The sequence below is a fragment of the Ammodytes marinus genome, assembly GCF_949987685.1.
Source record: "Ammodytes marinus genome assembly, chromosome: 22".
NCBI lineage: Eukaryota > Metazoa > Chordata > Actinopteri > Uranoscopiformes > Ammodytidae > Ammodytes > Ammodytes marinus.
In genome coordinates this window covers 2,766,235-2,777,774 of record NC_137226.1, presented here as the reverse complement: position 1 = coordinate 2,777,774, position 11,540 = coordinate 2,766,235, and the positions used below count along the sequence as shown (strand labels likewise).

The 11,540-nt window shown below is 40.1% G+C and overlaps 1 protein-coding gene across 1 annotated transcript in view; it reads left to right on the top strand.

The window, feature by feature from the left end:
• The window catches only part of usp6nl (USP6 N-terminal like), a 28,843-nt gene extending 18,139 nt beyond the window's left edge, over positions 1-10,704 (top strand). Inside the window, exons 10-12 of the mRNA XM_080051427.1 lie at positions 1-54; positions 918-1,070; positions 5,708-10,704. The exon at positions 1-54 is cut by the window's left edge and continues 46 nt beyond it. Of these exons, the coding sequence (XP_079907553.1) occupies positions 1-54; positions 918-1,070; positions 5,708-7,503 (2,003 nt within the window). The 3' untranslated portion in view covers positions 7,504-10,704. The remainder of the gene's footprint in view (positions 55-917; positions 1,071-5,707) is intronic.
• The last annotated feature ends 836 nt before the right edge of the window (positions 10,705-11,540 follow it).

Below are 11,540 nucleotides of genomic sequence, written 5' to 3'. Positions count from 1 at the left end.
AGGGAGAGAGAGTTCTGCCTGCCATGTCCTACACCATCCTCAAACTGCACAAGAGTAAGTAAGCCTTCGTTGCAGTGGTCGCGGGTTCAAATCCAACCCGTGGACCTTTACTGCAGGTCACCCCCCCTCTCTCTCTGTCTGTCTGTCTGTCTGTCTGTCTGTCTGTCTGTCTGTCTGTCTGTCTGTCTCTCTCTCTCTCTCTCTCTCTGTACTATCTAATAAAGCTTGAAAATGCCCAAAAAGAAAAAATTACATTACTGCACACTGTGATACCAGCTACTGTCAACCATGTCACCGACTGGTTAAGCCTTACTGTATGTCTGTTATATTTATATTTTATTTTGAAAAAGAAGACTGAAGACCGTTGATGTTGTTGAGCAGTAGCCCTCCCTAAAACCTTGCACAGTTTAAAGTCCATATTGATCCATGCCATTACCTCATCTTGTTTAATTCAGTCCAAGTTTATTGAGAGTGTATTGAGTTCTGTTGTATTTAGTGTTTTAAATATCTGACTGTGATGTGGAAGGGGAACGGGATGGTATTATTGTTTTTCTATTTTATTCTGTAAAGCACCTTGTGTTGCCTTCAACGTGTTTGAAAAATGCTATATAAATAAAGTTTGTCTGTGTGTGTGTGTGTGTGTGTATGTCTGTGTGTCTGTCTGTCTGTCTGTCTGTCTGTCTGTCTCTCTCTCTCTCTCTGTTTGTCCGTCTCTCTCTCTCCCTCTCTCTCTCTGTCTCTGTCTCTCTCTGTTTGTCCGTCTGTCTCTCTCTCCCTCTCTGTCTCTCTCTCTCTCTCTCTCTCTCTCTCTCTCTCTCTCTCTCTCCCTCCCTCTCCCTCTCTCTCTCTCTCTCTCTCTCCCTCTCTCTCTCTCTCTCTCTGTCCCTCTCCCTCTCTCTCTCTCTGTATATTTCCAGAGCACCTGTTAAAGTTATCCATGGAGGACCTGGTAGAGTTTCTTCAGTCGACGTTGTCTAAGGATTTCTTCCTGGAGGACGATGTGGTGGTCGAGCAGCTGCAAGCCGCCATGACGGAGCTGAGGAAAGCCAAGCTGGACCTGCCCGCGCCAGGTACTGATGCTGTGTATAGCAGACAGACAGGCAGGGAGACAGACAGGCAGGCAGACAGGGAGACAGACAGACAGACAGACAGACAGACAGGGAGACAGGCAGGCAGGGAGACAGACAGACAGACAGACAGACAAATCAAATCAAATCAAATCAGTTTTATTTGTATAGCCCAATATCACAAATATACATTTGCCTTAGTGGGCTTTACATTCCATGCTATATAACAGACAGTATAAAGTAAAATATAAAAGTGAAAATAGTGTGGATGCAGGAGGACTTCAGAGGGAGACGATTAGACAGACAGACAGACAGACAGACAGTCAGACAGACAGACAGACAGACAGACAGACAAATAGATAGACAGAAAGATAGAAAGACAGACAGACAGACAGACAGACAGACAGACAGACACAGTATAATCGGCTATAATTTAAACATTTTGAAAGTAGATCCAGTATTTCCAAGCAAAAAGCATGAACATACTGATTTTTACTCTGTGTTTGGGATTTCCACTGTTGGTAAGATTTAAAAAGGCTATTCAAAACATTTTTTTCATAACTTTTAAAGATGTTAACAACTCAACAAAAAAAATGCAATACTCTTTAATTATTGAGGAAAAATGATTTTTAATAATTTTTTCACAAATATGTCCAGATATAAAAATATTGGAAATGTACTAAAAATAGAAAATTACAATGAAAAAGCAAGCATTCAATAAAACATTTAACAAAAACACCTTTAGGTATTAAAGCTTCCACATACAGTATAAACTATGACACCTCTCTATCCTGTTAGCCTGCCCCTGTGTTAGCATTAGCATTGAGTTAGCCGTCAATAGCCGTGTGTTTGTTTCTAACTTTCTAACTTCTTCTCTGTCTCCTGAATAACCTTCCCTCTTCTCCCTTCTCCTGTCAAACCGTGTTAAAGCCAACAACATCAAAAGTGCTGCGGTGGGTGGGGGGGGCCACATTCCCTCCTACAACAGTAACCGGTGGGCTATCCTGACATCAAAGGGCTTATTCTGACCCTCTCAATGTCCATATGTCCCTCGTTCTGCGTCCGTTACTGTCTGTCTAATGTCTGTCCAGCAATTCCCCGGGTTTTTTCACTCCGCAAACTTGTCTTAAAAGCAGTTTTTTTTAAACCAAATACCTGATTTTTTTTATTTTTTTGCTCATGTGGAGTCCTGCCGTGGCTGGCTTTATCTACTCCTCGCTTTGTATATTTTATTTAGTCTTTTTATACTTTTATTGGGTTTTTTAAATCTTTTTACTCCAATTTTTTTTATTCCAAGGATTGTGAAATTTCAGCTGCATCTTCTGAAGTATTTAAGGTGACATATTGTGCCCCCTGGTGACCATTTTGAGGCACTGTATGAAACTGTTTTTATTAATTTTTTTTTTTACAACATATTAGTGTTTAAAGATTTCAGATACATCATTTTATAATTTTATAAATCCCAAAAATACTATGTACATGTTTTTTAAAAAATGCATTTAGACAGACAATTAACAACATATGAACAAATCTTTTTGTAATAACCTTCGACAGAAGTTACGCACTATAGCTTTTAAGTCCTTCATCTAAAGTGGGAACGAGAGCTTAGCCCTTTCTTTCCCGTAGCCCACACAGCGCTAACAGTAGCTGTCTGTTCGTTTGGATGACAACATAATGACCCACTCACACACCAACACTGAAGGCTTTTGTGCTTTTGTTAAAACGTCTGTTTCGAATGCCACCACTTTATAGCTTGTGTGCAGCCAAGGAGAGGGAGGTTAGGCTGCATTTTTCAGGCACACACACACACAGGCACACACACACACACACACACACACACACACACACACATACACGATGTTGGTTATTTTTTCGGAATAGACTGTGAGAAATGACAGTTTTTAATGCTGCTGTATTTTCTGAACTAGTTATAGTTAAGAGATGGTCGTGTCCTCTTTGCCTTAGCACCATTAGAACACACACACATACAGACACACACACACACACACACACACACACACACACACACAATATTGACCCAGAGAGCTCATGGTTATTGGGAGGAACCTCTCAAACTCTAGGCCATCCTACCACCCCCTTTTTTTTTGGGGGGGGGGGGTGTCAAAAATAAACATTATCATAAAGTATTACCACCTTTTTTTAAATATTTTATAGTGATTCTAGCTTCCTATACACACTTTCCCCCGAGAACTTTAAACTTAACAAAAGGAATTAGATGTTTTATGTGTTTTTATGGCCCTTTACATCCTCAAAACATCGCCACAGTTTTACTACCTCAGTCCGCTCAACACCATTTAGTTTGTCACCAGTAAAAAAAACTTCTACAGCAGCATTTATACTGTGATGGTGTTAATGCAGCTCCTTCAGGCAAGGTTAGCTTTAACAGACTGCACCCCACACACACACACACACACAGAGGCAGATACACACACACACTAGCGCACACACAGGCAGGCATACACACACTAGGGCACACAGGCACACACACACACGGGCAGATACACACACACACGCAAACACTAGTGCGCGCACACACACACACGCAAACACTAGCGCACACACGCAGGCACACACACAGAGGCATACACACACACGTATAGGCACACACATACACTCTCCCTCTCTCACACACACACACACACACACACATACACTCACACACACACACCTATGTTGTAAAACACTCCCTCACTCCACTAATACACTTCCTCTTTCCAGCTATGGGGAATAAAAAACAACACAGACACATCTGCTATTAACAACAAACATCGTCGCAACAAATAGAGTACGCTATAATGAAGACGGAGGGTGAAATTAAAGTTATAGTGGGTAATTTTTTCAATGTTCCATTTTGTTGATTCTACTGCTAAGAAAAAACCTGGACGTACAGCAGAAGGTATAAAATCCATGCGCCAATCACCTGAAGGCTTTATCTCATGTAGATGCACCGACAGTGTTGTTGTAATTACTCAGAAGATAGAAGTTACACACTTAAGCTTTAAACAAGCAAGTAGCGAATACGCTTTTCTGGCACGACTATGGGATGTGATAAAACTATTGTACCCAAAAACTTAACACAACTGCAGACATCAGAAAAAAATAATGTTGGAATTACTCAGAACTCCTCGACGATTTAAAAAAAATAAATAAAAAAAAATAAAAATTTGAACACAATATTTTTGGAAGCTTTTCTGTGTCCTGACTTTCACACTTTCCCTTTCAGTCCCCGACGTCACCATCACTGTGTTCGTTTACACTGTTTACATGTTCCTGTCTAACTGTTCTTTTGATTTATTTTTTGGACGTTAAAGAAAGTATTAAATGTTATTCTCTGTGATGGAATATATAGTTAGAATAAGTGGGCACATGGTTTGAAAAGTGAGCGGTTAAGTTTCTTGATTTTTTAATTTACACAATGTTGTATTGAAATTCGTTCTTCACATCTCCCCTCTCAAGTTCCCACACTCCAGAGGGGGTCAGAGCGCAGGGTCAGCCATAGTACAGCGCCCCTGGAGCAGTTTTTAGGGTTAAGTGTCTTGCTCAAGGACACAATGGTAGAGATAGTGGGCACCGTAGATGTAATACCAACCACCACTAGTTTTACTACTAACACCCTCCTGTCCGGTGCCGGGGAACGAACCAGTGACCTTATGGTTACTGGGAGGAACCAGAGACCTCATGGTTACTGGGAGGAGGAACCAGAGACCTCATGGTTACTGGGAGGAGGGAACCAGAGACCTCATGGTTACTGGGAGGAGGAACCAGAGACCTCATGGTTACTGGGAGGAGGAACCAGAGACCTCATGGTTACTGGGTTGGCCCCTCTTTACTCTCTCTAGACTAGGCCATCCTACCACCCTAATCGACAGTCTAATAAGTGAAGAAATATTTCTATGATCATTCTTGTACTTACAAGTCTCAGTACATTTACCAGGGTTCATTTATCGAGTGCTTGTTTCTGTATGACCTTTTTAAAGTGCGACGCGACTGCTCCAGCTAAGTACTAGCTTAATGAAATATAGCCAAACTCATCATTTCAGCCGTCACTCAACTCAATTGAGTGTCACGTCCTAATTGCTCCCCTCCGGCGAACTGGGAATTAATATCCGAAAATATAACTGAGGGTTTTTTTTCTCTGTCCTTTTTGCTCTCTGTGGAGATTGTGAATATGTGTCGTTGTGAATGTAATTCTCCTTTATTTTTAACCCTCTTCTATGGCAGTGGTGTTGCATGAATTCATGTCCCCGTTGTGACTCTTCATATGATGTGAATCAGCGCCACACACACACACACACACACACACACACACACACACACACACACACACACACACACACACACACACACACACACACACACCCCTTTTCCACCTACGAGAACCAGGTTCCAGTTCCTGGGCCGGTGTTAGAACCGGTTTCGTAGCTGGTTCAACTTGGGATCCTATTAAGAACTGGTTTGCCTTTCCATGGAAAAACCAAATAAATGTTTCCCGATTTGGCACCAGCTCCTAAACCTCTGTGGAAAAGGGGTGACAGTGTGTTCAACCCATCACCGTTAAATTTTCCCTCCTAATCAATGTCCTAACTTATTTCTCCACTGTTTTGTTTTCGTTCTTTCAGGTAAAGAAGACGAGTTACCCAAGAAGCCACTGGGTCAGCTTCCTCCTGAACAGGCAGCATCATCATCGTCGCTGTTGCTGGGGAACCACGTTGCTAACGGTCGTAGCCATGCCGACCCCGTGGAACCGCCCCGGGACCAACCGAGCCCTTTACCGGACCGCAAACAGCAACGGGACAGTCGGCCTAATAGTCGCGCCAGACGGGACTCCTTGGACAAAACGACCCGCCTACACAACAGAAGGGATTCTCGCTCTAGGAGTTCTGGGGAATTTAACAATGAACAGCGCAGGCAGTCGAGAGAATCCACTTCTATTACTACCACACCTGAACGTGGCACTACCCCTACCCCTAACCCTAATCTAACCCCTACCCCGTCGTATATGAGCACCGCAGAAAGACGTAAGCATCATCAAAGTCACGCCACGGCTAACCACAACTCCAACGCGGCTTCCAGCTCACACAAGGAGATCACGCCGCGTTGGTTCAAACCGTCCGATTCGAAGCTGGAAGCGGCAAAAGCGGCAGCAGCCCGCGAGGTCCGATTAAGCAGCGGGACGTCTCCGGCCCCGTCTAGCCCCGAAGACTCTTCCCTCGCGATGTCCCAGCAGCAACAAGAACAACAACAAGAACAGCCGAATTCTAAAGGGTTTGTCCCGGGCGTGGATCGAGGCTCGAACGCGTCCCAGTACGATAATGTACCAGGATTACCGGAGCAGCAAACCTTCGAGATCCTGGAGTTGGAAAGACCGCCGTCCAGAGTTAGAACGCCCCGAAGCGAGACGCCCTACAGTCTGTCCTCGCTCAATCAGACCAGCCCGAGTCTGGCAGGGAGCGCTGTGTCCATCCAGTCGGGACCTAGGATGGTCAAACACCCTCAACACCCTCAATATTCACACAACAGCAGTCCATCGCGGGTTCAAGCTAACTTCCCTAGCAACCAGTACCACCACACCCCTCCTCAGCAGAATTCGCCTGGAAGAAATACTACTACGACAGAAGTTCCGATATTACATCCGGCGTATAGCGTAAGCCTGGACAACAGAGGGGACGAAAGACTGTATTCTACGCAGCAGCCGACAGCGCGATTTACCCCACCGTCGAGTGTCGTATACGGGGAGCGGGCGTACGCGACAACCCAACGGCAAACCAAGAGTGTCTCCCCCGAGAAAACTCTAATGAACAACTTGTATACGACTTATCGCAGACAGCCGCAACAACAACAACCGCAACACCAACCAACTAGCGCTTTTCACAACCCCCGAAACGCACGTCCGCCCCCCGAGCACTCGCTTCAAATGGACACCCAAGGGCGCTCCACCCCTATCTACCTACAACAGCTCACTTCCACCGGACAAGCTTACAACAACAATGGCCACCAAATGGACTACAGATTCGAGGGGCAGAATCGTAGAATTGAGGTGAATCCGCAGTATGTTTCGGAAGGAGGTGGTGGTTTTACTTCTTCTTCTTCTAGGCGTCCCGTTGGTCTAGTTTGGGTGGAAAACCAGCAAGAGCTTCCCCCGCCTGTGTCTCCTGGTGGGATGGTCCCGCGATCGCCAAGCTTTCAACGGGCACAAATGTCGCCCGTTCAAGAATTCACTTTCCCCAACAACGTCCCGACTACTAGTAACCAAAGGGAAGAGGCCGCTATGCTACACTACCGATCGCTGACACAGTTTAATGAACAGCAGATGAGGCCGGTAGCAGCTAGGCAACAGCTCCCCCAGCTGTTTGGAGGACCACATTACAGGCACGCGCAGGAGGCGTTCGCTTTGCAGGAGTCTATGCTGCTGTGATTGTCTGATTGGGACGAAAAAGGGAAAACGTGGAGATATAGGGCCGGTTTCACAGACATGGATTAAGCCTATTTAGTTCTGGATTAAATTGTACTTTCAATGGACAATCTCCTTTGAAAATGTCCATTTAGTCAAGGATTTACTAGGCTTAAAGCTGGGGTATATGATGTGGAGCGGTTGAGGTATTTGGATTCGAATCTCTATCCCAACTGCTGCTATTTTCTCCCAAATCATATACCCCAGCTTTAATCCATGCCTGTGAAACTGGCCCATAGTGTGTGGAAGCTAGTGATGGAAGAATGGTTGATGTTGTATTGACTTGCCAATAACGGAAATATTTTTTCAGTTTTCAATGTAATAAAAGCTGAAAATGTGGTAACTTGCAAATAGAAACAGTATCATTTTTGAACCAATATCTTAATCGTTTTTAGCCAATAAGTTATGATGTAATAAGAGTAATGTTAAGGGAAAACATTTGAAAAAAATAATTATGAAAAAAGATTCTTAATGACACAACTTTTTTTCTTGAAAAATTATAGCTTTATTTTATTTTATTTTATTTTATTTTATTTTATTTTATTTTATTTTATTTTATTTTATTTTATTTTATTTTATTTTATTTTATTTTATTTTATTTTATTTTATTTTATTTACCACACAAATAGACCTTTATCCTACATCATAGGCAAAAATAAATTACATAACTGGTTAAGAAATTGAAATACATTGTATTGGACATGACAATATCATTGGACGAACCAGATGCATTATGGGGCAAGTTACTACATTTGGCTTTTATTAAATTAAAAATGAAAAAAAAAATTGAACTTTATTGGCACTTATTACGTTAACAGCCATTGTTACATTTTTGGCTTCTACACACCGTAAAAAACAGACTTAAAACTGAGGAGTAGTCACTGACACTGTGCTGAAGACTATAGCAGAAGCCCTTAGCTTTCTTAAAGGGACCTGGAATATAACTGAACTACTTTCGAAAACTGTCGCGTTGAATCATAACGTTTGCGGGACACACCAGCCTCTGACGTTTTTACTGATCACTTTAAAAAAAAAAGAGAGAGAAAAAACTGACTGAAGATTTTATTTTATTTTTGGATGTAAGGCATTAACGAGAGCTGACAGACAGACAGACAGACAGTAAATATATATATATATCTTTTCGAGTCCGAAATGTACAGTGGATTTTTTCGTGTGGAAAAAGCTGAGTTGTTAACAGTAGCGAAAGGGGACAAATAATCTCCGGAAAGCGCGGAGAAAAACAAAAAAAAAGCTATTCTGATTAATTTTTCCATGTTTATTTTTTTATATATATGTTTAAGTTACTTGCAGATATTTACATTTAGAGATTTGATTTAACTCTATACGCTTGTGAATGTTAATTTTTGTTCAAAGAGAAATAAAAATAATACCAATGTCCAATGGTAGAACTAGAGTGAATTAGCAGTGATTTGAACACTGTCAAATTTGATTTCTATTTTGAATTTTAAATCGCCTCCACTGTAGAAAAAGCAGAAATGTTATGTTCAGTTTTTTTTTTTTTTTTTTTTTTTTTTAATCCAGAGATAATATTTCTTACTCTGGCGGAGTATGAGGGGCCATTTTGAGGAAAAATTATTAAAAAAATAATAATTAAGAGAATAAAAGCTTTATTTTACCCCGAAAAAGTTGAAATATGACAAGAAAAATTTGAAAAAAAATTTAATTTTTGATGTTGAGGGAAAAAAAAAATCTAATAAATTAAAATATAAAGTTTTAATTTTACTAGAACAAAAATCATAATATTCCGAAGATAAAAAAAAAATCGGAATATTACATTTGGAAAAAATCTGACTTTATGAAATATGAATATGTTTCCTGTTAAAATGTTCAACCTTATTCTGGTTGTTTTTCCTCTTTTTTGCCCCTTAAACAATAAAATATCTAAAACATTAAAATATGAAGACAGTTTATGAGAAAAAGTCATAATAATTTGAGAATAAATCTGTAATTTTACACTTAAAAAAATGATTTTATTCCTGCATTATTAAGAAAAAAAATTTGTTGAAATAACTACTTTATTCTGGTTATTTTTCCTCGTTGTTGCCCCTCAAACTCCGCCGTACATTCCTGATTTACTAATGTGCGATTCATACCGTTTCTCTTTCGTACGTGAAAACACAGTTCTTTGGGTGTGTACCTGCTTTTAAAGCCAGTGTCGCTTTTTGGTTGCACCCAAAATTCAAATAATTCTAGACTCGAGGACTATAGAGCTAATTTGTGAGAGCTAATCAAATCTTTGTTTTTTTTGACGGCTTTTAGCCATCTGATTGTTTGTTGATGTAACCATAGGTAACATACGGCTCCGGAAAAAAATTGAGAGACCAGTCTGGATTTTTTCTTAAATCTTCATCTCTACATTACTTATTGAAAATGCTCTTTAATGACAATTTATTTTTTTGGAATTTGGTAGAAATGTTGTCAGTAGTTTATATTATAAAACCAAAATGTTCATTCCACTCAAACATATGTCCTATAAATAGTCAAACGAGAGACGCTGAACATTTGGAGTGGTCTCTTAATTTTTTTCCAGAGCTGTATGTTTTTTTTAAAATTGCTGTACTGTTGTTAGCACATTTTGAGCACATGCAGCAGTGTCCATGCAGATGGGTGTGAACTAGTCTGATTACCAGTTTGCTTTTCTCTCATTATGTCTTATTATTATTTTTCTCAACACTGTCATTGAAATATACAACTACTGTTTGTTTGGACTGCTGTATTAAAGAGTCTTAAGGTGCACACACACACACAGACGGACACAGACAGACAGACAGACAGACTGACAGACAGATAGACACACAGACAGACAGACAGACAGATAGACACAGAGACACACAGACAGACACAGAGACAGACAGACAGATAGACACACACAGACAGACAGATAGACAGGCAGACTGACAGAGACAGACAGACAGACAGACTGACAGACACACACACACACACAGTCTCACACACACACACACACACACACACACACACACACACTAACTACACTACAGTCACACATTTCAACATGTAACCATTCCCAGTCACAGTGTATTCTTCCTCATACTCAGTTATTCTCTGAACAGTATCTACGTGCTGTTCATTACATTCCCTCTAAGTTAACTTTGTGTTTTTGTTGAACAACTAATCGCAGAACATTCTGATACTTTGCTTAATAAAATGAGGTTGGGTGAGTATAAATGTCTGGCTATGTCTTTTGATTTGACAGTGAGTGAGTGAGTGAGTGAGTGAGTGAGTGAGTGAGTGAGTGAGTGAGTGAGTGAGTGAGTGAGTGAGTGAGTGAGTGAGTGAGTGAGTGAGTGAGTGAGTGTTCCACTAACAATGAAATTCTGCCCTCTACTGGTGTAGTGTAAGAACATTTAAGGGATTCATTTTTGAAGGGTGAGTTCAATTGCTTGACAAAAGAATTATCTTTAAAAAAATAGCTGAATACATTTAAAAGGCCTTGCTTGGAAAAGAGGTTATTTGATCTCAAGCAATTTTGTCTGGTTAAATAAAGGTTCAATAAAAAAGTTAGAAACGTAGAAAAAAAGGCGATATATTTCTAATAGTGTCCTAAAAAGGAAGTAAAAGTAAGGAAGAGAATTTATTTTATGCCGTTTATAACTTCACATTTAACAAATTATTCTAAGGAGCATATTTCATTTTTTTTAATTTTTAATTTTATTTCAGACATATCAAAAACAATACAAAACTAAATGAAAAGCATAAAAATACAATAAACAAAATTTATGTTTAAAAGACTTCACAAAAAGAAAAAAAAAGAGAAAAAAAATTATCTGTATTGATGTGACATGCCCGAAAAGGAGCAGGAAGAAGTATACACTTATTTAATCCTACCCCTTTTCCATAGTAAAAAAATAAAAATATAAAAAAATAAAAATATAAAATACTCAAGATAATAAACTCAAAAGGATTAAAAAAACAAACGTGCAATTTAATCTTATTATATTTCAAGAACTGTTGATGATATT